Consider the following 24,845-nt stretch of genomic DNA (forward strand, 5'->3'; position numbering starts at 1 on the left):
ACTGAAAGAATAAGCACTAGTATTTTAAAAATGGAAATATTTTTATTTTAGGGGATCAACACCACTCAATAACTGAACAGAATAGAACAAGACAAAAAAATCGGTGTAAAATTTATAAAAGAAAAAGTAGATAATTCGAAGGAGAAACAAAAAGATTGGATTAAATTGAATTTTACTTCTTCTCCCAGTTCTTTGGCGAGTTGAAAGCGATCTTGCGGGTCTTAATCGTCTGCCACCTATTCCTCTTGATCCAAAGGGCCAAAAGAGTAAGGGTCGAGAACATGAGAAGAGCCTTGACACCGATCTTCTTACGCTCGTCCAACTCAGGCTCCGCAGTCCAGTTCAAGAAAGTAACGACATCCTTGGTGATCTGCGAAGCCGTGTTAGGGGTGCCGTCGTCAAACTCCACGACGCCGTCAAAGATATTCTGCGCCATACCGATAGCGCCACCGGGGAAGTACGGGTTGTAGTTGAGGCCCTCGCGGATCTCAACACCGGCCGGCGGGTCGCAGTAGCCAGTTAGCAGAGAGTAAATGTAGTCGACACCGCCGTGGCGCGCCTTGGTGATCAGGGAGAGATCTGGAGGATAGGCACCGGCGTTGGCGGCACGGGCAGCCTCCTCGTTGGGGTAAGGGCGGGGGATGGGGTCGGTCAGCTTGCCCGGGCGCTCAAACATCTCTCCAACGTCGTTGGGTCCATCGACGTACTGGTACTCTGCGGCCATATCGCGAACCTCCTCCTCGGTGTACGCAACGTTCACTAGGTTGCGCCAGTGCACAAGATCGAGCGAGTGGCAGGCCGAGCACACCTCCTTGAAGACGAGGAATCCACGACGGATGCTAGAGAAAAAAGATAAGAACAAAGGATTGAGATATAAAGAGGTGTGTTAGTAGTATATATAAAAACGTATCCCTTTTGTGATGCCAAAACAAAGATCGATAGATAAACCATGTTTGATTTTTTTTGTAATCTTTACCTCGCGTGGTCAAAGGTGCCAAACAGGGTCTTCTGGGGGAAAGGGTGATCTGCAGGGTGAAGTCCATCGGCCTCCATGTTCGCGTGCGCAGCGTTCTTGTTCAAGTAGTACAGGCTGGCACCCGAGCCGATAGCGGTAGCTGCCGAGGCCGCCATAAGGGCATTGTAGGTCGAGGCCTATACAGATAAAAGGGGTAAATTGTGCTTTGCAATTAGTGCCGGTATATAAGATAACCCTCACAACCAAAAGTGAGTTTTTTGGTTGGCAAACAGGGGGGTTTCAAGTTACTGATAGTGAAAGGCCAATGTTAGGAATACTCACCTTGACGGGTCCGTTGGTTTGGGTCGAGAAGCGCTATACAATATAAAAACAAGGTGGAGAGGCAGAGTGAGAGACATAAAAGTGTAAAAAAAACTCCAGGTGTCACGCCCAAAATGAACTCGCTCGATTCAAAAAAATAAATAAAGAGCCTTCTCCAATCCCCTCAATGTGAGGTTTATTCATTCTTTCAAATTTGCGATTTACCAATAGTTTAAATTTGTACCTTGGAAGCGTTCTGAGTGGCCTGTGTAAAGGCCTTGAAAGCGTTACGCGAAAACATTTTTTGAAAGAATAATTACTTCCTCTATAAATCCAAAAAAAAGAAACCAGACAAGAAATAAAAGAAAGAAAACAATTGTTGAATTTAAAGAAAAAACAAGAAATAAAAAAGAAGGGAAAAAACAAAACTACAACTGCTTGAGCTTGGTGGTTAGATTTCGTGCTCCCTCTCTGGCAACAACCACGTCCTTTTTTTTAGCGCTTCCTTCTTGTAATCAATCTCTCCCACATTTTTTCCACAGCCCCACCTCTTCACCCGCTTATCTCTATCTGCGTGATCTAATCCGCAGATCGGGGTTAAAATCTACTGGTATGCTGTTGCGCGGATACTTTCAATTTCGGCGATCTCCTTCGGACAGGTGGTCAGGTTGTCGCAGCCAGTCTCGGTAATAATAATGTTGTCCTCAATGCGAACACCACCAACGGCACGGTACTTGGCAACAACGCCAAAGTCAATATGCTGGGCGACAGCCGGGGTGTCGCGGGCCTCAGCCAGGATAGCGTCGACAAAATACAGCCCAGGCTCAACAGTGAACGCCATACGCGGCAGCATCTCGCGGCGAGCGCGGAGATAGCGCAGGCCGGGGGCGTTGATGCGCTCGGTGCCGCGCGGGTACCCGCCGACATCGTGGGTGTCGATGCCGATCAGGTGACCAATCCCATGAGGCATAAAATAGCCGACGACATGGCGCGCCATAATATCGTCCAGGTCGCCCCGCAGCATGCCGAGCTCGACCAGCCCCTGGGCGGCAACGCGGCAGGCCAACAGGTGCATGTCCTGCCACTGGCGGTGGGGCGCGCACGCCTCGATGACGGCCTTCTGCATGGCCAGCACAACAGCGTAGATCGCACGGCACTCGGCCGAAAAGGCCGCGCCAATCGGCCATGTGCGCGTAATATCCGACGCGTAGCAGCTGAGCGAGCCGCCGGCATCGACCAGCACCATTGCCGATGCGTCAGCCAGCGCCATGTTGTTCTTAGTGTAGTGCAGCACAGCGGCGTTGCGGCCGCGCGCAACAATGCTGCCGTATGCCTCGTAGCTGCAGCCCTGCGCCAGCACTAGGCCGACAAAGCGCCCGCGCAGCTCAGCCTCGTTCATCCCCTGCTTTGCCTCGCGCATCAGAACCTCGTGCGCTGCGCTGCTGATCGCGTTGGCGCGCCGCATAATGGCAATTTCGTGGTCGTCCTTGAACACCCGCGCCTCGTGCACGGCGTCAAGCAGACGCTCGGTATCAATGCTGGCGGCACTGCCGAGGTTTTCCGTGCTGTGGTGCGCCAGTGCAAAGATCCGCTCAGGCCGCAGCGCGCTGATCACTGACTCGATGTCGTGCGTGTAGTGTGCCTGGTCGAAGCCGTAGGTGGCGCGCTGCTCGTCGAGCGACGCTGGGACGCCGACCCACACGGCCTCATCGGCCGACACGTGGTTGGCAAAAAGGATGGCCGTGCTGGACGCGATGTCGTAGGCTGCGGCGTAGCCGGGCTCGATGACGCCCGATAGGTAGTAGAAGCTGGAATCCTGGTGGAACTCGTACTCGGTGTCCGAGTCCGGATGGACGATGATGTCGCCGCCGCGCACAAAGATGACGCCCGAGGTGGCCCCCAGCTTCTGCGCTGTAGCGGCAAAGTGCTGCTTGGCAGGGTAGACTGAGATGTTTGCTGGAGCCATGGATGTTGCTTATTTATTGTGTTTGTGTATTAAAGTGGTATCAAATTATTCAATAATAAAAAGAGGAGCTGGTTAAGGCAGAGTGGGGTGAAGATACTATGCGCCTGTCTGGATTTCGTCTTTCATTTTTTTTCTTATTCTTCTGTGGAGCGTGGGAGAAAAATTAGTGGAAAATCGACTATGATCGAGAATAAATTATCGCGTCTTGCTTAATCGCAGCATCGCTTGGAATGATAATGTCCGTGCGAATAGAATGGAATGGAATTACTGGAGCGGGGAGGAGGGAACAGCAAAGGGTTTGGAAATGTATGATGCTGTCCACGCACTAAAAGATAAGAATGGGGCTACAAGTACCCTGCAAATCAACATCCTTCCCACAGATTGCATAGCAGCCTGACAGGTGTTTAGAAGCCAGTGCCAGTAGACCACTATGGCTGACGATATAATTCAGTTCGCTGCTTCTTTTAAAGAGAAGCAAGGGCAGATGGATTCTTGCGCACACGCTTGGTCTTGGGCTTTGGCTTTGGCTTTGGCTTTGGTTTGAGCAGAGTCTCAGGTGTCGCTGTAGACTTGGCTTCAGCTAACTTTGTGCCTTTTTTGTGTGAAAACGGGTTTTGAAAATTCCTCGCTTAAAAATCCGAACTTTTGCTATAAATATCTGGAAATTCCAAAATCCATTTACACTAGTGCATTACATCGTCCGTGGCCCAGCTTCAATCCTGGCTTCAGCTTCTCATCGTCAAATCCCCGCCCCCAAAATATTGCGCTTATTGAGTTAATTTTAGCTTTCGATAATCTGTCCATATTGGTATTGCCAGTCTATTGCCAAATCCGGGGAGGTCCGCCACCCGCCATCCAATCGAACGAGCACCCCAAATCATATGAGTTCCAGATATAATTAAAGTAAACGGGGATCAAATTAAATCACATTGTTTACCGTGGTGACTTTTTGAGCGCATATCGAACATTGAAACCAGCTATCCGCATATATATCCATATCCTTTAGGAGCTAATAATAGGTTGAATTAGGATATATTGTCTGACAAGACCCTGCAAAAAAAACAGGCCAAAAGAAAAAAATACGTGCCAACATAATTCACTGCCCTCTCCTTTTCGCCCCAACCGCAAATAACAATTTAAACGTGTTCATGCGTGCTTTCTTTCACACTCATTTTCTGAAAAAGAAATAGTGCAATAGTGCTGTCCTTGTTTTTCTTTTTCTCTCTTTTCTTTTTTGGTTGAAACTAGGAATTGAGATCCAGTGCACATTGCAGCCTGGGATTCCTTTTTATTCGCTTTATTGTTTTCTGGGAAAAATGGTTTACTTTGTTTAAACAAAAAGAAGGGGCCTCCGCATAATGGATTTTCGAGCCTTTTTTGTACAAAGAAAAAACCTAATAAAGCTAAGGAAAGCAAAATGAAGAAAGACATGAGAAAATAAAAACACATTTCATTTTATATTTTGCATTGTCTATTTTATTTTTCATGTTTCTTCAACTGTTTTTTTTTTCAAAAAAAAAGCTGACATTTTATTTTTGTTTTCTCTTCTTTCTTCTTGTGGCAATATATGCGCAGCTGAACTATAGCATACATACAATCATTAATTCAATTTTTCATTTTAAACTCACTCACTTCGTCCCTCACACTTCACCGTGTAGTCAGCTGGCTAGAAATAAAAAAGAAAAATACACCTTCCCACTCTTGCAATTTTTTTTCCGTTTATATAATTTTTTTAACGTCTTTTCTTCTTTTAATCATTGTAACATATACGAACCATGCCCGCATACTACAAGCGACACAGCCAGCCACACCCCACCACCACCGCCTCTACAGCAACAGCAACAGTAACAGTCTCAGTCGAGAAAGAGGTGAACAGCCCGACAGACACAATCGACAACGATAGCAGTTCATCCTTACGGCCACATATCATGGGTCATCCAGGCTCTCGAGTTTCGCCAGTACACAGCTACTTTGAGCACAGTACTGGCAACATGCACACAGTATATGCGCAGCTTAATAACGGACGCAACGAGAACAACTCATTACACCAGAGAAAAGTGCGCAACAGCCCTATGGGCATTACAAAGGATCACTCGATGCACCAGCAGCTGCTTATTGTGGACACGCCAGACGCCAGAAACTCGCAGAGCCTGGTCAGCCGCTTGGCAGTGGTGATGCAGCCAAGCAGCGAGGATAACATTGTTGTCGAAGGAAAGAAGGCATTGCCTGGGGGGTCTGCGGAGAGGTCAGTCAAGGCTCTTTACCAGGTGGTTGGCAATTCCACTCGCGTAGTGCACCAGGCAGAACGTAGGAGTGCACCGGATTTCAAACATCACCAGCACCAGCACCAGCACCAGCACCAGCACCAGCAGGGGCAGAAGAAGCACATGGCTGCAATCATGCAGACAATCGACCAGCAGCAGCAGCCCGAGCTGGGCCGTAAAATTGCTGTTCCAAAGTCAAAGCTCAGCTTGTTGCGCCCTACACATCGCCAGATGCCCAGCTCGCGCGAAGTGGTCGAGATTGGCCCAGTGTACACACAGAGTGGCGGCTTGGTGGCCCGGCGACCATCAGACCTGATGCTTCACAATAACAATGACGATAATGATGGCGGTGCGGATATGGTTGTTGGCACAGATGACATGTGCTTGAGCGACAGTTACTGCGACGATGTCGGCTATGATCTTGCTGATGCTGAGATTGACAGCTTGTTCTGCCGCTCGTTCGACATGGACATGCTGCCCGATGCACCTGAGCGCAAAATCAGCCACTACAATATTGGTGTCAAGGAGGTCCCACGCCGCTCGCCAACACCAACACCAGCGCCCATCAGCCCTGTGCAAACCGAGGAGACGAACGAGCAAGCGCATTATGCGCCAAGCGTGGAGAACCGCATTCCGGTACTTACGCAGTCTGCACTTGATGAAAAGAGAGCAAGCAATACATATGCTCGGATGCTGACGATGCGGTCCTCTCAATCGCAATCTCTGAACCTTGGCCAGGCACCCTTTGTCCCGGCTGCCTCGCCAGCGTGGAATCCTGGAGCAGTGCCGGATATAATAGTGCACAAGGAAAATGAGGACGAGTCATGGGTGTTTGTGGCCCCGCAGGAGGCAGCTCCCAGCCGGGACATGCCTTCACAAACACCGGTGCTTTTGGAACCCCTCTCGTCTAAAAAGCCCCAGCGGCGCTCTTTTACCGCAGCCCTTTCGGGACTGGTCTTTGGAGCCAGCATGTTGACCAGGAGGAATTCAAAGTTGGCGCACAGCCAGCCAGATGCAGACAATAGCGGTTACTCTGAATCCCGCTCACACATGCCTGAGCGGGACCATTTGGCCATGCGCATTAGCAGCAGCCGCAGCCGCAGCCGCAGCCGCAGCCGCAGTATAAGGCCAACCTCCAATATTTTTGATTTGCGGCGTTGGAGCGGCTACCATCCACAGACAGAGTTCATAGAGGCATCAAATAGCTTTGGCTCGCAGCCCAGTGTGCGCGACGAATCCAGCAGCGCCAGTGGGGAAACGTGGGGCTGCGGCGAGGGATGCTGGCCAAAGCTGTGGACGCGGCGGGCCAGGCTGCAGCAGAGCAGCCGGCGCTCATCTGCCCAGTCGGTGGATACTCGGAGCCAGAGCTCTGCTAGCCGTCAGTCGAGAGGCAGCTTCCATGGCGAGCAACAACTCGAGCAACAGCCCGAGCAGCAGCAACATATTGGTGGCGGCTTTATGCACTCGCTGACCAGTTCCTGGGGACACATCTACCACCATCGGCCTGTGCCAGGCTCGCGGCGGTCCGCCCATCAGTCGACCACTCGTGTGCGCGACGTTCTGGCTTTCCCCTTCCGCCTCAGCTACAATTGCTTTTTGTGGTGGATGGCTCCGTGCATCAACATAGCCAAAGATTAAAAGCGCCCGAAAAAAAGAATGAATTATTGTGTATTGCATTAAATAGACTTTGTCATTTTCTTAGCCATGGCGTTGCGCAAAAACGTATTGGCCTTCTCGAGCCCAAGCCCAGCCGCGCGGTCGTACATCCGAATAGCCGAGTCCAGTTCATCCGACGCCTCGTACATGCAGGCCAGATTAAACAAAATCTCCGAGTCCCTAGGCGCCAGCTCCACAGCCTTCTTCAAATGGGCCACAGCCTTGGGAATATCCTTCTTGTTCATAAAGTAAACATTCCCTGCATTCACATGGGCATCTGCCTGTGTCGGATCCATAGCCACAGCCTTTTCCCAATTCTCCAGCGCGCGATCAACCTGACCCATCATATACTCGCAGACACCGGCGTTATAGTGGGCGTCCGGGGTGGGCCTCATTGTCAATACCTTGTTGAAGTGGCTTAGGGCGCTTTGTGGATTGCCTCGGCTGAGCTCTTGCGTACCTTGCTCCATGCTTTCCTGTGCCTCTTGCTGGAGTAATAGTGGGTTAAAGTCGACGCTTGAAGCGTATGTGCGCGTAGTGTGGTGGTGGTGGTGGTGAGCGGTCAGTTGTTGCAGAAGATGGGAGATCTGGATACGTGTGGTGTGTGGCGAGGGTTTGGGAATGCACTTGGGTGCGACGGTGCGCGCGAGTGCGACTAGTTGGCGAGCATACATTATCGCACACAATTTTTTCTTTATAAAATTTCCAAATTTCCAAAGAGAAAGAGAGAAAGAGGGTTAATTTGAATTTCTTTTTTTAAAGTGTGAAGTAATAAAAGTAATAATGGAAGAAAGTTGAACTGAAAACAGACAAGCTGGATAATCTAACCATAAAAAAGTTAGTCGCCCGCTCAATAACGGAGACAAAGGATGGTGGTGCAACCTGATACAAAAAAATTAGAGCCAGTGAGGAAAATACCCTAATCCTCCCGAGCACCGAAAAAAACCCCCCGATAAATAAATTATTAGATCTGGATTTGCCCGATGGGACCACACAAAACTGCACAAGTGCAATGTTAACTGAACGGAGTAGGATATGTTTTTTAAAAAAAATATAAAATTGTTTAATAATATGTCATTGGGTATAAATCGTTCCCAGACAAAATTTTTTATTTAAACATGTGGCGCTGGATACACTTGCATTTGGCGGTAAGCCCAGGGAACCATATCATAAATGAGCGCCGAATTACGGCTGATATATTCCATGGGAGAAACCATAACTCCAAACTCGCTATCAAGCCTGTTCTTCCACCTTTTGCCCGCACGCCGCTTAATAGGCAAACCAACAACCCATGCACAGCTAACGACACAAAAGAAAATAGTAACCGGATGCAGCCAAACTTTCGTCAACCTACTATGCGACCGCACAACAATCCGGTCATTATCCGTGGGGAACGACACTGACACTGTGTGTGGATACCCAATGCAATGGACCAACGCCGCAATCTCATTGTCCATTTGCGCAAAATCCCAAGTAACTTTTTTATTCACCCGGAGTTTCTTCAATGCGCTACCGGTTATTGTGTAGTCGGACAGGAGCTGCTGCGGAGTATCCCACATGGGCTCATCATCATTCCCTGTGGTTATGCGCAGGGTGCCGGTTTCGTGGATATACGGGGTGAGATCCAGGTAAAATCTGAAATCCTCGACTGTTTCCACTTGTGTTCGAGTTTCCCGCCGGGTTTGTCCGTTTTCCAAAGTAAAAACCCTTTGGAACTCCTTTCGCACAGTGTGTGAGCCCACCACCTCGATGGTAATCAAAGGTCGGTCATTACACTCGTTTATAAAGCGCAGAAGGGCCTCTGGGTCTGTGTTCAGTCGCGGGTCGGATGAGGAGTACCCTTGGGATGATTTTTTGTACATCAAAGATGCGAGGAATTTGCTTACTGGCGGACTAATGTTATTGCTGTTGGTGGCGGTTGCAGTGGTGGTGACGGTTGCATCCAATGGATGGTGTTGTGGTTCCGGAAAAATGGCCGATGGTTGTAATGTGGGGAGCTCAACGGGATTTTCGGTATCATTTGGTATTGTGGTTTGCTGTTTGCTAGGAGCTTGCCGTGTGTTGCTTCTGGGCTCTGGGCTTATTTCTATGACCACATCGTTGTAGGACGGCGGTGACAATTTCGGCTCTGACGGCTTGATCAATTCTGTCATTAGTATAGGCTGTTGCTGCTGCTTCTGCTGCTATAGTGGTTGTATAGTCGTGGTGTTAATGGACGCGCACATGTATTTAATGTTGAACAAAAAATAATATTGTGAAAAAGAAAATTAAAGAGGAAAAATAAACAAGACAACTGTTGCCGTGTACAGACGAGTGATTTTTTTTTTACGTTTTTTAATAATAAAAATACCCAAAATAGTACAATTGTTTATTTAAATTATTTCTTCCAATATCAAGCTCAATTAGGATTGTTTTTATTTGGTTGATGCGTGAAAAAGCCCGAAACTTGTTTGGTTTTCTAAAGAGAATAATATATTAGCCGAAACCTGAAGTTTTTTATTTAAATTAAAACAAGTGAAAAAATCAAGTAAAATAAAAAATAATCATAAAACGGCGTCAAAGCATATTGTTTATGTGATTAAAAAGTTGCAATCGTTGGCACTGTTGCACAGACTGAAGATATGGAAGTGGATGTCGAGCTTAAGAATCACGAAACAGGTTTCCACCTGCGTGCCGACTGATAGGACACTAATTGGATCATGCAGGCGTAAATTAGGGAGGCATTACATTGATGCCCAAACATACTCCCAATTTTGCAATGCACACGCATGAGCGCACACACGCGAAAATCACAATATTGACTTACCAAAATACCGGTCTGCTTGCAGAAGATCCGGTTCTCACCAACGGAGCGCACAATTGACAATGTACACAACAGAGGCGACGAGGCACGTATATAAGACGAGGCCGGCCCTGGTAGTATTTTAGAAACATCAGTAATAAAACCTTTTATAAAATCATACCTACATTTCTAATACTAGATAACTGGTGCTCCTCACACCCCCTCTTATTATAACAGCACACACAATGAACGTGCATTACATTATTTTATTGGATTAACGACACCCGTGTTGCACAGCCCGAGAATATGAAAGTTGATGCTAAGGGCGAGAATCATGAGACAGATTCCCGTCGGCTTGCTGATGGGTCTGATATGGTTCAAATAATAGGGGATCAAACCAGGTGCCACTATTGACATCCAGACATATTGTCTGTCTTAAAATATGTGTGCTGGGTGCACACAAGCGAAGACGACAAGTCATATCGGAGATCCGGGCTACTTTCATAAAGACCAGTTCTCACAAACAGAGCGCATAACTGGTGTAGTGCACGACTAAGGCGAGGAGACATGTTACAATAAAAAGTATTTATTGGGATGAACTAAAAGAAAGCTAAAGAGTAATAACATTAATCATTTGTATTACTCTACTATTTATATTGCTCGTATGCAATATTCCCGTATGTCTGAGTCAGGAATTAGCTGGTACTTGATTCATTAGTCAATCATTGGGGACAAGCCAGATTTTCTCGTATGAAATACAATTTTGTTTTGATTTTGGCAATTAACTTCAATTCATTTAAGGGAATAAATTTATTGCTATTGTCAGTTAGAATGAATTTGCAGTCACCTCTGTCCGTGATATACGTGCTCATTTTTGTATCATATCCTTAACTGTATCGGTATATAAACAGTTGAGCTTTACTAGCTTCACTGGAATAACCATTGACCCGTCATGAGCTAAATATGATACTTCGATCGGTATATAATATATTATTCCCATTTGCCGCCATTTATTTTAGTTAGCGTGTTGCAGTATAAGTTAAACCTGTTGATAAAAGTAAATTGAGTGAGAGTTGAGTAAAAAGAAAATATTAAATATAAATAAATTGCTCGGTATTCAATTGCTCTAATGAACAAGCGCTCAGAAATCAAAATATAAAGAGATATCGGCCACTTTATAATAAAAAGTAAATACTTCAACGCAGTGAAATATTTACTTTTAGGCGTACGTTTTGTCTGCACACTATTTAAATATAAATGAATTAAAGATTGAGCATCTATTTATAAAATTATTAAACCTGTAATACATGTTTTTTTTAACTAATATACCTTTTCGAATGCTTTGGATTGGAAGCCCTTGTGAGCGTACGACTACTCTTATGTGTTTGGGCATTGAATATGCTAAATTTTGTATAGTAGTAGCTAGAATAGTTTCCCAATAAGTCTGTGCTCGCTCAAATAGTTTACCAATGTTTTTCGGATCGCTGTCATAGTTGTAAAAATGTATTTTCAACAGAGCCCAAAGGTTTTCAATAGGATTGAGGTCAGGAGATTGTGATGGCCATGGCAAGACATTGATATAGTGATTCTGTAGTCAGCCGTGAGTCACACGGGCTGTGTGCTTAGGGTCATTGTCCTGCTGAAAGATAGTACTGGCTCTATTTGGAAGATTGATACTCCCCAAAGCAGACACCAAATTTATTTTCAGTATTTGAACGTACATGGGACTGCTCATATCACCCTCAATACAAACCAAGGGAACTGTACCATTGGCGCATAAAGCACCCCACACCGTCAAAGATCGACCACCATATTTCATAATGGGGTGAATACATTTGACCTTTATTCCGTCATTGTTTTCCTTGATTGTAAACGTCCTGTAGCTAGTATTAAAGAACATGAGCTTTGACTTGTCTGTCCAAAGAACCTGCTCCCAATCAGATTTGGTCCACTCCTTATGCTATTTTGCCCATCTGTACCATAACTTTTGGTTGTTTTTAGTAGCAAATGGGGTTTGCCTCACAATACAAGAGTGGTGGTGAATGCGAGCAAGATATCTCTGGACAGTCTGCCTACTTAGTTGAAGTTTTCTCTTCTCTGACAGATTTTTGGTAAGTGTAGCAATAGCAATCCCTTCTGTGTGATGGAAAAATCTTTGAATAATGATCTCATCATCCTTGGTCAAAATTGTAGGATGACCTTAGACCTTTTGCTATAGACACAGTTCAGACTAAGATACATTCTAATTGTGCTAGAATTGACGTGTATTCTGCTGCCAATTTCTGTAGCAGTGAAGCCGTTGTGGGCCATTGGGTTGATGATGTTTTTTACGATAAAAAGTATATTTATTAAGATCAATTAAAAGAAAGCTAAGGAATGAACAGCCTCCACTGTTCATATTCATTAGTATTTATACGTGTATGAATTCTCGCATATCCAAGTAGGGGATTAACTAGTGATTGATGTGGTGCCCAACACACATTTCAAGCCACTATCTTCCCTTTTTAAGAATCAAGATCGCCATCATGGCCACTATACACATTTCTGTTATTGCTGGCTGACATCAAGGAACACCATGATGTTTACAGCGCTGCCCACACAGCGCTGCCCCCTTTTCAGTTAAGTAAGTAATTTTTAAGACTTGAATATATCGATTTAGACCCACATTTTTATAGAGCACGACAATTGATTTATTAACCAATCATCAGGGACAAGCCGCATTTTCTTATATCAGTGTTGGCCTTGTGAGTGCTGATCATGGCTGAATAATAGTAATATTACATAATTTTGTTGTGCTTGTTATGAAAGCATTAATATATTCATGGTAATACAGAATAAAAGTAAAAAAGCACGGCCATAATTTAAAAATTATATTTGATATTAATAGGCCACTTCTAAGCTAGGTGCTCAATTGTTAAAGTTTAGAATTTATATATAATTTAGAAATTTTGAATTTTGTCACAAGAATCCACGCACAAATTCTAAAAAAATGTGTAATATTGATTTGTACAACAAACTAGCAAAAAATCACGCAAGTTTTACTACACATAGCAGTAGGACTAGAGTATACTAATAAAACCAAAATTTTATTTGGGCTATCAAAGTAAAAGATACACCAAGTACAAAGGCCAATGGTTCAAACAATGAGAATATTTTGGGCGGTTCTGTAGCACGCCGTTAATTTTTGGTTTGTTGATAAACCAAGGTATCTCTCATCAGCTACTGCTGACTCAAGGAAGCCTACTTTAGAAATGAAACAACGCGGCCAAAAAGTGGAAGCAAACCGCGTGAACTTTAACGACTTTTGCTTTGAGTGTTTATATTTTCCCTCATGTAAATACAAAACAGCTCGCAGACCAAGGTCAAGCTTTTATTTTTACGCTTCAGGAAAGTCAATTTACCCAAACAGAAATGTGGCTTGTTGATATCCGTGATCGTCTCATGTGATTGGATGCTGTTCTCCCATCTCACGCACAATAAATGCCTTGATCGGATCAACAAACATTTGGACACTTGATCAAGCGAATGAAAAAAAGCCTCCTGCCCTGCATGTAAATTTGGCACACTCGCACCCTGAAGTATCAGCATTCGTTGTGCACACCATCACTTTCTCACTTTCTCACTTTCTCTCATTATTTCTGGTTATCAATTCTCAAACTTCGCATTCAAATTAAACAACCGAATCCGCATAAATGGAGCCATCGAATGCCACCAAAGCTAGACGGCCTATAAAGCAGCCTGTGTCCAGAAGAAAGCATATAGTGGCAGCAGCTGCAGACCAAAGCACTGAAGCCGCAGCACCACCACCAGCAACAGCAGCGCCCGCAGCAGAGGAAACTCCGGATCTGGTTATCGACAAGTCGGTGTTTTTGCGCAAGTTTACTGAGAACGCGCTCCAGCAAGTAAAGGAGGTATGCTATCATCAACGACAAAATAAAATACGATGTGGCTTGTTGCAGCATATCACAATCTCACCCAGCTAAACAAAACGAAATGAAAATGAAAACACAAAGGACGCAAACGTATAGGCCGTAATATTTAGAGCCGTATTACTAACACTCCCGGTTCTCGCTTCGTGCTCTCTCTTATCTTTCTTTGGACGCTGTGTTTTTTATTTGCTAGGGCAACCCAGAGGAATACTACAAACTGGTAAAGGTGTTTGCGTATTCGCGCACAGCATCGCACCTCGCGCCCGAAAAGTATGAAGAGGAAGTGACGCCATGGATATCGGCGTTATCTTCGAACGTGTCGGCGCTGGGAATTTACTACAGGGACCTCGTAACGACGATATTTAACAGCGACTGGGTGACCTGCAACGACGAGCGGTTTGTGCATAGGTACACCACGCTGATACTGCAGATTCTCTCGGCGCATCCGGCGTGGATTCCACAGGCAATGCCGGCCATGGTACGGTGGTTTACGTATGGTGGCCGCAAGACTGACAACAATGCGCTTGCATCCTTGGTGCACGACCGACTGCACAGTTTGATCAAGGAGATCTACCGCACAATCCCGACATGTGGCGCCAGCCTGGCCGCGGAGCTGGTCAAGTCATGCCCGTTTAAGAAGGCTAAGAGCAATGTGCAAGTGTTGTTTATACAGAATGTGCTGCGCTGCTTGGAGTATGCCATTGGAGTTCGGCGAGAGGTTCTGCGGATGGTGCTCAATCACGTCATTCAGATTGACGTAGAGGTGCAGGTGGAGCTTGAGGACCTGGATTCTGACGACGAGGCCGACGCCGACGAGGCCATTGAGGATGAGGGCATTTTCCACTTTGAAGATGACGAGCCTGAGGCGGCGGACTCTGCCCCCGGTGCAGGCAAAATTTCTGCTGGTGCCGAGAACAGCGACACGGGCGAATCAGATGGCGATGAGTCAGATGCAGAGTCAGATTCCAGCTCGGACTCTGAATCGGATTGGGAATCCAGCGATGGCGACATTGACGACGAAGTTAACTTGGAAAAAGCCAGAATAAACGCAAAAAAGACTGTCGCCAAGTTGGACGCCGTCATGAGCACGATATTTGCGTGGCTTGAGAAGCACTGTCAGATTGACCTTGAGACCAAAGAGATGCCCGAGTCGACATCCAAGATGTACCTACAGTTCCTCGATCTTTTCATCACCATTGTGCTCCCGACGTTCAAGTCACGGTACACCCAGTTCTTTTTGTTCTACCTGTGCGCCCAGGACCCTCAGTACGCCGACTTGTTTTTGGGGACCATGATGGGGAATGTGGGTGAGCCAGTGCGCAACGCAGCGCAGGACCGTGTGTCAAATGTCGAGAAGCTTGCCGCTGCCTCTTATCTGGGCAGCTTTGTCGCGCGTGCCAAGTTCCTGCCTGTTAGGATTGTGCGCAACGTCATCGGTGTTCTTGTGCAATGGGCCAACGCGTATTTGGACTGGCATGAGGAGCAGGTCCAGAAGCAGCTTTTGGAGGGCGAGGATGCCAGAGGCAGGTTGCGGGGAGTGAATTATTCACATGCCCTGGGAGGCCCAGCGTCTTCGGTGCTGTACTCGGACTTTGAGCGACACACCGTGTTTTATGCAGTGACTCAGGCAATACTGTACGTGTATTGTTTCCGCTGGCGCGACCTCGCCGAAGCCTCCGGCGGCGGCCCCGTCGTTGAGAGCGAGCTTGATAGCCTGCGCTGGTGCCCCGAGGTCGAGGGACTCCAGCGCGTGGTTTTTTCCAAGCTCAACCCGCTACGCGCGTGTTCGTCGAGTGTAGCTCAGCAGTTTGCACTGGTGGCCAGCCAGACCAACTTTATGTTCTGCTACTCTTTGCTGCAGCAAAACCGCCGCAAACCCCAAGATGGGGATGCCAATGGAAGTTCAACAAAAAACGCCTCTAATAATGATCAGGCGCTGCGTGCGGAGCTTGATACGTTTTTCCCGTTCGACCCGATATCGCTGCCTATTTCACGCCAATTCATCGACAGCATATATCTTGTGTGGCAGGACGTTGGTGCGTCTGCTTCGGATGACGAAGATGGTGATGGCAGCGGCGATGAGGCCCATGGAAATAGGAATGAGGACGAGGACGATGCGAATGAGGCGGGTGTTGTTGGACAGATGGTTGCCATGTCTATCTCGCCGGTGATGCCACTCTCAGCACTCCCCGGCCAGACATTTAGCAGTAAATTCTGAGGCATGATGCGGCCGCCACTATTTATTACTTTAATTGTTTTTGTATTTAATCGATTATATATTTGGCATTCAAAATATATTTGGTGGTTATTCAAATAGGGGAAGCATATAAATATCTAACAAAAAACCATGCTATCGTCAGAGAAAAATAAGATGCGAGTGTTTATTTGGGCTTTGAATGACATGCTGTTCTGTCATCTCGGATTTCTTGCCTCGGCTACATTTTAGTACATATATTAAAAGTTGTAAGCTGTAAGCTGTAACATATGAAACTGGACAATTATATTATTTATATTCGAGGGTTTTCAAGTGAGGGTAGATATCGACAAGCCTTACGAGAAGCCTCATATAATCTAATTTTACATTTTTTTGATTGACTACATTTTCCAATGACGAGATGGCCAAAAGTATATATTTGAGATAATTAACTTTTACCACATCAGAATTTGCAGATAGTACACCATTCATTATCAATTTAACAATACTGGTTGAAAGTGGCTCTACTTAGCCAACATTTAGTTCAGACTGACTGTTGTAAAGTACACTACCACACACTTTAAGCTTGGTAAAATTTGGCAATTTGGCGAGCAGTTCTACAAGTGTGCTGGATTGTATCTGCCTCCCAATGTTTGAAACATGCGGGTTAGTCCACTCTATTTTCTGGGGATCAAACAAGTCCACGCTCCTATATAATTCAATACTTTTGTGATAAATGGTGATAAGATTTTCAAAGAACTTTTGTTGATTCGTGGAAACATCCATGTCATCTTTGGAATCCACCTGGAGGCGAATTAAACATCTATCAATTTCCCCACCATCCAAACTAACAAATATTCCTGGCGTACTTGAATCGATAATATTTAGGTTTTGCAAGATTTTTAAACTCGATCGAGCCATTTGGTAGTTTGCTGCCAATGGCAATGTTTACAAATAACATTTCCCATATTTCTAATATGTGCAAAGTAGCTATCATTGATTATTTTATCATATTTTTTGTTTTCTTCTAAAATATTTATATCGCCCTTATATGTTTGATCCAGATACATGTTTTTAAGGTCCTGAATTTTACATGTTTGGGATTGTCGTCACTTGCAAAGCTATTTTAAGTGAGTTCTCTCAGATTACCGTCTATGATAAAAACCTTGAATATTTGCCGCGTTTATTTTGGGCAATGGCTTTGTTATAATCTGGGAGAGACGTTCTGTGAACGTGGATAGATGAATACTGTGTACAAAGTTTATTATTATTATATGTGCTATGCATTGGAAAAGGTAAAGAAGAGGATATTGCTTTAGTCACTGCGTGACTTGATGATGGTTTTGATTGTGTTTGACTGACATAAAATAATAAAACCTGGCATATGAATGGTGGTGAAAATGCATTATTACTTGGCAACTTGTAAAAATGGACGTGGTGCTCCTTTTAACAATGGACAGCGAGCAAGTATTGCTTATTTTTTTACAATGTCATTATATAAACATATAATGGAGGAGAGAGACTTTATTCTATGCCGACATATTTTCAGGGGAAATAGAAATGGCAAAGTGAGTGTACTCATGCTCGAATTTTTCTGGCAAGGCATGTGTGCGTTTGACATTATGTTTGGTTAGCATTTGAAGCTAGCTAATCCACAATTACATTTACCATCAGTTAAGCTGAGAAAAAATATGTGATGGGAAAAAAAACGTCGTCCCCGCAAGCTTTTTTCTTCTTTTTTTTCTGGGACCTGGCTATGATCATCCGGCATTTATTGCATGTACACGTTGTATTTTCCACAGAAGTAAATAAAAAATATGAAAAATTTCAATTGAGATGCATTTCAGCTTCAATTCACTTTTTTTTCTTCTTTTTTTTAATTAGTTTGTCAATTTGAAAACAAATTTTCAGCTACATTTTAACTCATCCTTAGACAATCACTTCTATTTAGATAACAATGGCTGACGGTAGGTATTGACAAGAGTTGAATTTAAATCTCTCGTGTGCACAAGCACTGGTTTTCTCCGAGGCCAAGCCTGAGGCAAACACCAACTAATAACACCTGCATTCGTTATTTTCTTTTTTCTAATGATAGGCAGCTACGTAGTTCCCAGAAACTTCCGACTCCTCGAGGAGCTAGAAAAATGCGAGAAGGGCACTGGCGACGGCCTTTGCAGCTACGGCCTAGACGACAGCGTCGAGGACCTTGTGGAGATGGAGTACTGGCTTGGCACCATATTCGGACCTGAACACACCACCCATTATAACCGCATCTACTCTCTGCGCATATATTGCGGGCCCAACTACCCCAATGTTGCGCCCAAGGTCAAGTTCGTTTCCAAGGTGGCAATGGGATGCGTGGAGCCGCATACGGGCGTGGTTTCGGATGACATCAATGTGCTGAGGTCGTGGAAGCCTAACTATACGCTGATGACGTTGCTCAAGGAGCTGCGCGCGGAGATGGCCGCGGGAAACAACAGAAAGGTCGAGCAGCCGCTAGAGGGATCCGTATTCCTGGCGGATATCCTTCCTGCTGACCAGCGCAATGAGAATGCGCCTTGGTAAATAGTGCCCTTGATTTTTTTTGTTGAAGAGATTTGGAAGGCTTTCTTTTTAATGGCCGCCTGTGTTTGTTGTTTTTGCGCCCAAGCTGGCATTGTTGTGAGTGGGTCATTTGGCAAGTCAGCCAGCCAGTCAGCCAGCCAGCCAGCCAGCCAGCCAGCTACCAGCTACCAGCTACCAGCTACCAGCTACCAGCTAGTCAGCCGGTGGTCGTGCAGAAAAACAAAAGAAAACAGCAATGGCACAGTGGATTATTAATGACCGAGTTTTAGGATAGGAAAACCTCTCGAGGTCAGCCTTTTAGAGCAAAACCAGCACGTTTTTTCTGCTTCTTCTTTTGCCGAGCCATTGCTTTTATTTTATTTTTCCCATTTCAATTCATTTGATTTCATTCCAATTCAATTGATTTCAAATTACTCTAAACAGCAACATATAAGGCAACCAGCCCCCATTTTTATCTCACTTTAGGCAATGTCGACCAGAGCAGACTTGCAACGGCACCCAGGCATAGCCTCCGACAACCCACCGCCTCTCTCATGGACACCTCACGAGCGCGTCTGCTCCCTCGAAGAGCTCGCCACAGCAGCCGAAATCCGGCCATCACGCAAAATGCCCATCACAAAGTACTTCAAAGACCTCGACACAACCCTCGAAAAGGCCAAAACACGCCTCCTGAACAATGACCTCCAATACGCATACATATTCTACCTCCGCTTCGTCACCGTCGTCCTAAAGCACCTCCCCATGCACCCGGATTACAACAAGCCGGAGCATGCAAGGGCAAGGGAAAAGGTGACGGCGGATGCGCAGAGGTCCTTGTCGAGGCTGGAGAAGCTGCAGCCGGTGTTGAAGCAGAGGTACGAGGAGTACGCGAGGTATTTGGATTCCGTGCCGAGGGTTAAGGCGTCGGTGTCGACGTACTCGACCAGGAAAGGATCAATGGCGGATGCGGGTGCGGCGCTGATTGAGCTTGAGGGTGAGGCTGGGCAGGCAGAGGCACAGGGCGTGTCGCTGGCCGAGACTTTTGCCGCAATCAATATGGGCGGTGCGGCGCAGCAGTACGCGCAGCGGTATCGCCAGCCGGCTGCGCCTAGGGAGGAGCTGCTTATCGAGTACCCGATGGTCCCGCACCACGCGGCCTGGCAGCAGCCGCACCGGCCGCCCAATGTTTATGTCGCGCCTACCGCCCCTGCCACTCCTTCTGCCTCTGCTGTTCCGCCGCAGCCCTTTCCTTTGGCGCGGCCGGCCACGCCGTGTCCGGTGCTGCCACCCAAACCGCCACAGGGCTACTACGAGGAAATCACGCCCACTCCAGAGCCAAAGGCTGATTGCGAAGCCAGGACAGACGCCAGTGCGGCGGCCAAGACATTCATGCCGCCATGCATAATCAACCCCACACACCACTCGCTGACTGAGGGCGGCGTGCGCATGCGGCCGATCCAAATGCCCTCCGGCATTTTCGAGGAGTTCATCGACATAGCCTCGGCCAACACAAGCAAGAGCCTCGAGACGTGCGGGGTGCTCTGCGGCAAGCAGGTGCCTGGCCAAGACGCCCTAATAATGACTACCCTGATTATCCCCAAGCAGACGGCCACGTCGGACACATGCACGACGCAGAACGAGGAGGAGCTTTTTGTCGAGCAAATGGACCGCGACTTGATCACTTTGGGCTGGATCCATACGCATCCGTCGCAGACTTGCTTCATGAGCTCGCTGGATTTGCACACGCATTGTGCGTACCAGCTGATGTTGCCCGAGGCCGTGGCTATTGTGTGCGCGCCCAGGAAGACGCCCAGGTTTGGTATCTTTAGGCTGACCGACCCGATGGGCATTGATGCCATACAGGCGTGCACAGAGAAATCGGCGTTCCATCCGCATAACGAGGAGAAGACTATTTATACCGATGCGGACACCGGCGGTCATATTGTGCTGGCAAACTATGACTTTGACATTATCGACATTCGCGGCTCCGAACACATTTAGACTGCAACAAAAAATAGTATAGTACATATAGTCACGTGAAACGTGCCCCAAACACTCGACTGCTCTTGGGTTTCAGTCTTGATTGGCACCGAAAAAACACAACTGAAAGAATTATACTGCTTGAAAAAAAATAAAGTCCAACGTAAAGCATTCTTCTCTCATACTATTAATTTGATTATCATCACACGCACAATGCTGTTCTATTCATTTTTCAAGACCCAGGTGGGCCAACAAGTAACGATCGAGTTAAAAAACGATCTCGCAATCCAAGGCACGCTCGAGTCCGTCGACCAATTCCTTAACTTCAAACTCAAGGATATTTCTATTACCGACGAAGAACGATATCCGCATATGCTATCCGTGAAGAACTGTTTTATTCGCGGATCAGTTGTCAGGTATGTCCAGTTGACGCCGATGTCTGTGGATACGGCGTTGTTGCAGGATGCGGCAAGGAGAGAGGCGCAATCTACGTCAGTGGTGCAGACTCAGCAGCAGAGTAGAACACAGGGAGTGGCTGCTGCCAATTAGATGTTTTTTAATGGATAGTTTACTAAAAAAAATATATATTTATACCGTATTTTTTTGTGCGGAGTCGCTATTGCATGCATTTGGTGCTGCCCCCTTGCCTCAAGCATGTTTTTTACAGTATATAACCACCATATGCAATATTTAAAACTGGTAAATATTGGTCGAATAAAATAATGTAACTTTAGGAGTTAAATAATACGAAGCATATTCACTTTTTCAACTACCACGGTCATTGAAAATAGGTTCATACATTATATTGAATTATTCCTTCCATTTCCCTTCTATTTGATTGGCAATGGCGTACATTGCATACAATGTTTTATTTTTCTTAGTTGTGTGCTGGATATATAAAATAAAACATCAAAAGACATTCCATGAATAATTCACTTTTAAAAATAAAAGCAGTAATTTAAAAAAAAACCTCATGTCTGGCGTTTGGTTGAAAATACTCTCCACAGCCTTTTTTTATACTTTTTATTTGTAAACGCAACCTCGCATATTTGTTTTAGCCGCACTATCATATATTGTTTTATTTCTAAATATATGCAAGAAAAAGTCTGGAAATTATTTATTTTTTACTTGTCTCCACAAAAAAAGGATTACCTCAATCGTATCATGCATTGGTGGCGTCAATAATGATAACGGTATTTATATTTTCTCTTCATTTGTTGAAAAAAACAAGGAAAAATAACCAAGATTTCTCATCTTGCAATTCACAATATTTTTTCACGTTGTACAATACTATACACTAATTTTCTCCGTTATTTTACATATTTTTTACCCCCAAAATATTGCTTTATTTTATTCTTGAATATACATAAATAAGGAGAAAGTTCTTGAACAAGCGATTTTACACCAAAAAAATATACAGATCTTTCGCTCGCTCGTTCAGTCTCTTTTTAATCCAGGGTCATCAGCAACACATATACAGAAAAAATATAGAGAAAAAATATATTTGTTTGAGGTATATAACTCGCATGCTTATCTGTAACCAACATAATCAAAAATTCAACCATCTTGTGTTTCAGATATAGTATAAAAATAATCCATTATTGTATGTTTCTTTGGCATTCTCAAAAAACATTTTTCCCCACGCGTGCGATCAGAAAAATGTTCACTTTTTTATTTCTATTTTTTTCTTCTGATATTTTCAAACCAAAAATTCTACAACAAAATACGCGTGGGGTTGATTTTTTATTTTTTATTTCTTGCATAATTGGGGGATAGGGTGGACAAGTGGGTGAATAAAGCAGGTTTATGTTACGTGTGCTCACTCGAGTCTTGTCATCAATTTTTTTGTATCTTTAAGCCATCATTTCTTGTTTGTGTGGACCATTGTTTCATGGCAAGGGGTTATATTTTTATATTCTGTTCATTATGAAAGAAATTGCATTGTCATGTTTTTTTTGTTTTTTTTGCTCATGACAATGCGATATCTAGGATTAATTTAATAGCATGCTTGTCAAGTTACTCATTTTATTCTCCTCTTCTATCTCATTTCTTGCCAAGCTTACATATATATATTTTTTTTACAAGACAGTTATTCTTGAACAACAACAAAAATATTATTTTGTATTTAACGCTTTCTCTTTATTTTTTCATTATTTTGTTCCACTTTATATTAAAATTTTCTTTAGGTGCCCCTTATTTTCATTTAGACAATGGACAGGACTTCACACTCGGACAGTACGCTCAGAGGCCAACAGCACTACAGGGAAACTCTCACAGTATCAACATCAACATCGCGAGATTCCTGGGACACATCTGGCTCCATCCCTACCAGTCCACTCTCTAGCGCTAGCGCCAGCACCACCACGCCCTCAGAACACACACGCAGCATTTTAACCTCACACAGCAGCATCGAATCGTTAGTACACAAGTCCAAACGCGAACAACGTCACTACTCTGAAGACGATCAAGCCTCAGACAAAGGTATATTAGATTACCAAATAGTCAGCGGATGCAGTGGTGGTGATGAGAAGGCGGGGGCAGTATCTTGGACTCGCGTGGTGTTTTCATTTGTGGGGTTATTTTTCACAATATTCTTATCTGGCCTGGACCAAACCATCACATCGACAATATTAACCAGAATAGCCAACGACTTCCGCGCCCTCAATCGCATCGAATGGGTGCCAACCATATTCATGCTATGCTCAACATGTCTCAACGTGGTCAGCGGCCGCGTGGCCGATATATTTGGTAGATTCACCGTCCTAATGTTTTCGCTTTTGGCGTTTATCACTGGGGCGGTACTCGCTGCGTCGTCGCAAAGCATTGTGGTGTTTATTGTTGCTCGCGGAATTTCTGGAATCGCCTGCGGCGGAATGCTCAATCTGTCTATTATTATTATTTCGGATATCGTGCCTATTGAGAGGCGTGGCAGATACTTGGGGTTTTTGCAAATCTGCTTTGGCGCATCTAATGCCGCTGGACCCTTGGTGGGCGGATTACTGGCAGACAGGTTTAATTGGCGCGCGGCGTTCTTCGCCGACATGATCATGGGCGCAATCACAGTGGTATACCTGGCAGTGGTCCTGAAGCTGCCAAAGTCCCAGATCCAGTGGAAGGAGGGTATTCGGACCTTGGACTATGCCGGCACAGGCACCATTGTCACCAGTATCTCCCTCCTGATTGTCGGGCTGAATCTCGGCGGCACTATCCAGTCATGGGGATCCCCGGTGACCCTCGGCTGCCTAATCTCCGGCTGCCTCCTCCTGTGCGTCTTCGTCGGCGTCGAACTTCGCCTGCCGCGCATACCCCTGGTACCCATGTGGATCTTCACCGTGCGCAACCTCGTCATTACCTTTCTCGTAACATTTCTCTGTGGCATGGCCATGTTTTCGATCATTTTCTACATGCCCCTGTACTTTTCTGCAGTCTTTGGTGCCAACGCCATGCGCGCTGGGCTCCTTGTCCTTCCCTTCGGCATGTCCCTAAGCATTTCTTCGTTTATCAGCGGTTACTTTATGTCAGCCATGTCCCGGTACCGCTTATTTCTGCGCCTTGGCCCTGCCACAATGGCCCTCGGCATCCTGGTCCTGGCCCTTCTCAGTGGCCGCACAACCATGGGGGTTCAATCCACTCTTCTTGTTATTCCTGGAATCGGAATGGGCAACGTTATTGTCGCCAACATCATTGCCGCCCAAGCATCCACTGATCCACAGCTCGTTGCGGTCATCACCCCTCTGTGCGAATTCTTCCTCAGCATCGGCGGTGTCATTGGTGTTGCTGTTTTCGGCGCAGTGTATCGCAACCAATTGTCCCACATTTTGACTGTAAATTCCTTGGGCCAGTCCCTGGACGTTATTGAGTTGATTTCAGAGGCTCGGAGGAACGTCAGCGTGATTTATCGCGATGGTGTTGATAGGTCTGTTAGGGTGGTTGTTGCTCGTGCGTATGTGGGTTCTATGCGGTTGGCTTTGTGGGTTCTTGTCCCGCTGCTCATGCTGGCATTTGCATTATCCATGGGATTGCAGAAAACCCCTGTAGTCAAGAGAGCTTGCAAAAATGGTGAGAGGGAGAGAGACATAGATGATGTTGCAATGGAGCAAGATCTGGCTTCTGTGTAGCTGTTTTTTTTGTGCATTATAAAAAATTTAATATGTCAAATTGATATTGAATATATTCACGTGATTGGTACCCGCAAACGATCAATTTTCTTTTGTTTTTGGCACTGTGGGCTGTGCCGATCAAATAATTTTTTTT

At 45.5% G+C, this 24,845-nt stretch overlaps 10 protein-coding genes across 10 annotated transcripts; 6 read left to right on the forward strand and 4 right to left on the reverse strand.

The window, feature by feature from the left end:
- Positions 1-13: 13 nt before the first annotated feature.
- Positions 14-1,689, reverse strand: BX661DRAFT_178766 (cytochrome C1 family-domain-containing protein). Its single transcript, XM_051535007.1, has 4 exons — positions 1,521-1,689; positions 1,298-1,330; positions 977-1,152; positions 14-839 (listed from the first exon to the last, which is right to left on the reverse strand). The coding sequence occupies exons 1-4, from the start codon at positions 1,575-1,577 to the stop codon at positions 173-175; spliced, it is 933 nt and encodes a 310-aa protein (XP_051393296.1). The 5' UTR covers positions 1,578-1,689; the 3' UTR covers positions 14-172.
- On the reverse strand, positions 1,690-3,320 carry BX661DRAFT_178767 (peptidase M24, structural domain-containing protein). Its single transcript, XM_051535008.1, has one exon. The coding sequence runs from the start codon at positions 3,240-3,242 to the stop codon at positions 1,881-1,883; it is 1,362 nt and encodes a 453-aa protein (XP_051393297.1). The 5' UTR covers positions 3,243-3,320; the 3' UTR covers positions 1,690-1,880.
- A 1,697-nt stretch (positions 3,321-5,017) lies between these two features.
- Positions 5,018-7,144, forward strand: BX661DRAFT_169444 (uncharacterized protein; the record flags this gene model as incomplete). The annotated part of the gene is made up of 1 exon (XM_051533520.1): positions 5,018-7,144. One exon carries the CDS (start codon positions 5,018-5,020, stop codon positions 7,142-7,144), a length of 2,127 nt encoding a protein of 708 aa, XP_051393298.1.
- A 59-nt stretch (positions 7,145-7,203) lies between these two features.
- Positions 7,204-7,653, reverse strand: BX661DRAFT_135590 (uncharacterized protein; the record flags this gene model as incomplete). The annotated part of the gene is made up of 1 exon (XM_051532660.1): positions 7,204-7,653. A coding segment is annotated over one exon (450 nt), but the record flags the coding sequence as incomplete, so codon positions are not given.
- A 545-nt stretch (positions 7,654-8,198) lies between these two features.
- BX661DRAFT_178770 (uncharacterized protein) lies at positions 8,199-9,420 on the reverse strand. Its single transcript, XM_051535009.1, has one exon. It carries the CDS (start codon positions 9,313-9,315, stop codon positions 8,275-8,277), a length of 1,041 nt encoding a protein of 346 aa, XP_051393300.1. The 5' UTR covers positions 9,316-9,420; the 3' UTR covers positions 8,199-8,274.
- A 4,216-nt stretch (positions 9,421-13,636) lies between these two features.
- On the forward strand, positions 13,637-16,091 carry BX661DRAFT_169447 (RNA polymerase I-specific transcription initiation factor RRN3; the record flags this gene model as incomplete). Its single annotated transcript, XM_051533521.1, has 2 exons — positions 13,637-13,855; positions 14,067-16,091. The coding sequence occupies 2 exons, from the start codon at positions 13,637-13,639 to the stop codon at positions 16,089-16,091; spliced, it is 2,244 nt and encodes a 747-aa protein (XP_051393301.1).
- Positions 16,092-17,878: 1,787 nt separating this feature from the next.
- BX661DRAFT_161100 (ubiquitin-conjugating enzyme/RWD-like protein) lies at positions 17,879-18,827 on the forward strand. The gene is made up of 2 exons (XM_051533309.1): positions 17,879-18,034; positions 18,163-18,827. Exons 1-2 carry the CDS (start codon positions 18,025-18,027, stop codon positions 18,630-18,632), a joined length of 480 nt encoding a protein of 159 aa, XP_051393302.1. The 5' UTR covers positions 17,879-18,024; the 3' UTR covers positions 18,633-18,827.
- A 1,173-nt stretch (positions 18,828-20,000) lies between these two features.
- BX661DRAFT_141219 (uncharacterized protein) lies at positions 20,001-20,612 on the forward strand (the record flags this gene model as incomplete). The annotated part of the gene is made up of 1 exon (XM_051532881.1): positions 20,001-20,612. The coding sequence occupies one exon, from the start codon at positions 20,001-20,003 to the stop codon at positions 20,610-20,612; it is 612 nt and encodes a 203-aa protein (XP_051393303.1).
- Positions 20,613-20,746: 134 nt separating this feature from the next.
- Positions 20,747-21,187, forward strand: BX661DRAFT_151868 (AmphiBrf43). Its single transcript, XM_051533239.1, has one exon. The coding sequence runs from the start codon at positions 20,805-20,807 to the stop codon at positions 21,138-21,140; it is 336 nt and encodes a 111-aa protein (XP_051393304.1). The 5' UTR covers positions 20,747-20,804; the 3' UTR covers positions 21,141-21,187.
- A 1,956-nt stretch (positions 21,188-23,143) lies between these two features.
- BX661DRAFT_136750 (major facilitator superfamily domain-containing protein) lies at positions 23,144-24,457 on the forward strand (the record flags this gene model as incomplete). Its single annotated transcript, XM_051532681.1, has 1 exon — positions 23,144-24,457. A coding segment is annotated over one exon (1,314 nt), but the record flags the coding sequence as incomplete, so codon positions are not given.
- Between the last annotated feature and the right edge of the window lie 388 nt (positions 24,458-24,845).

The sequence above is a fragment of the Kickxella alabastrina genome (assembly GCF_025024165.1).
Source record: "Kickxella alabastrina strain RSA 675 chromosome Unknown BX661scaffold_5, whole genome shotgun sequence".
In the NCBI taxonomy this organism is placed as follows: domain Eukaryota; kingdom Fungi; phylum Kickxellomycota; class Kickxellomycetes; order Kickxellales; family Kickxellaceae; genus Kickxella; species Kickxella alabastrina.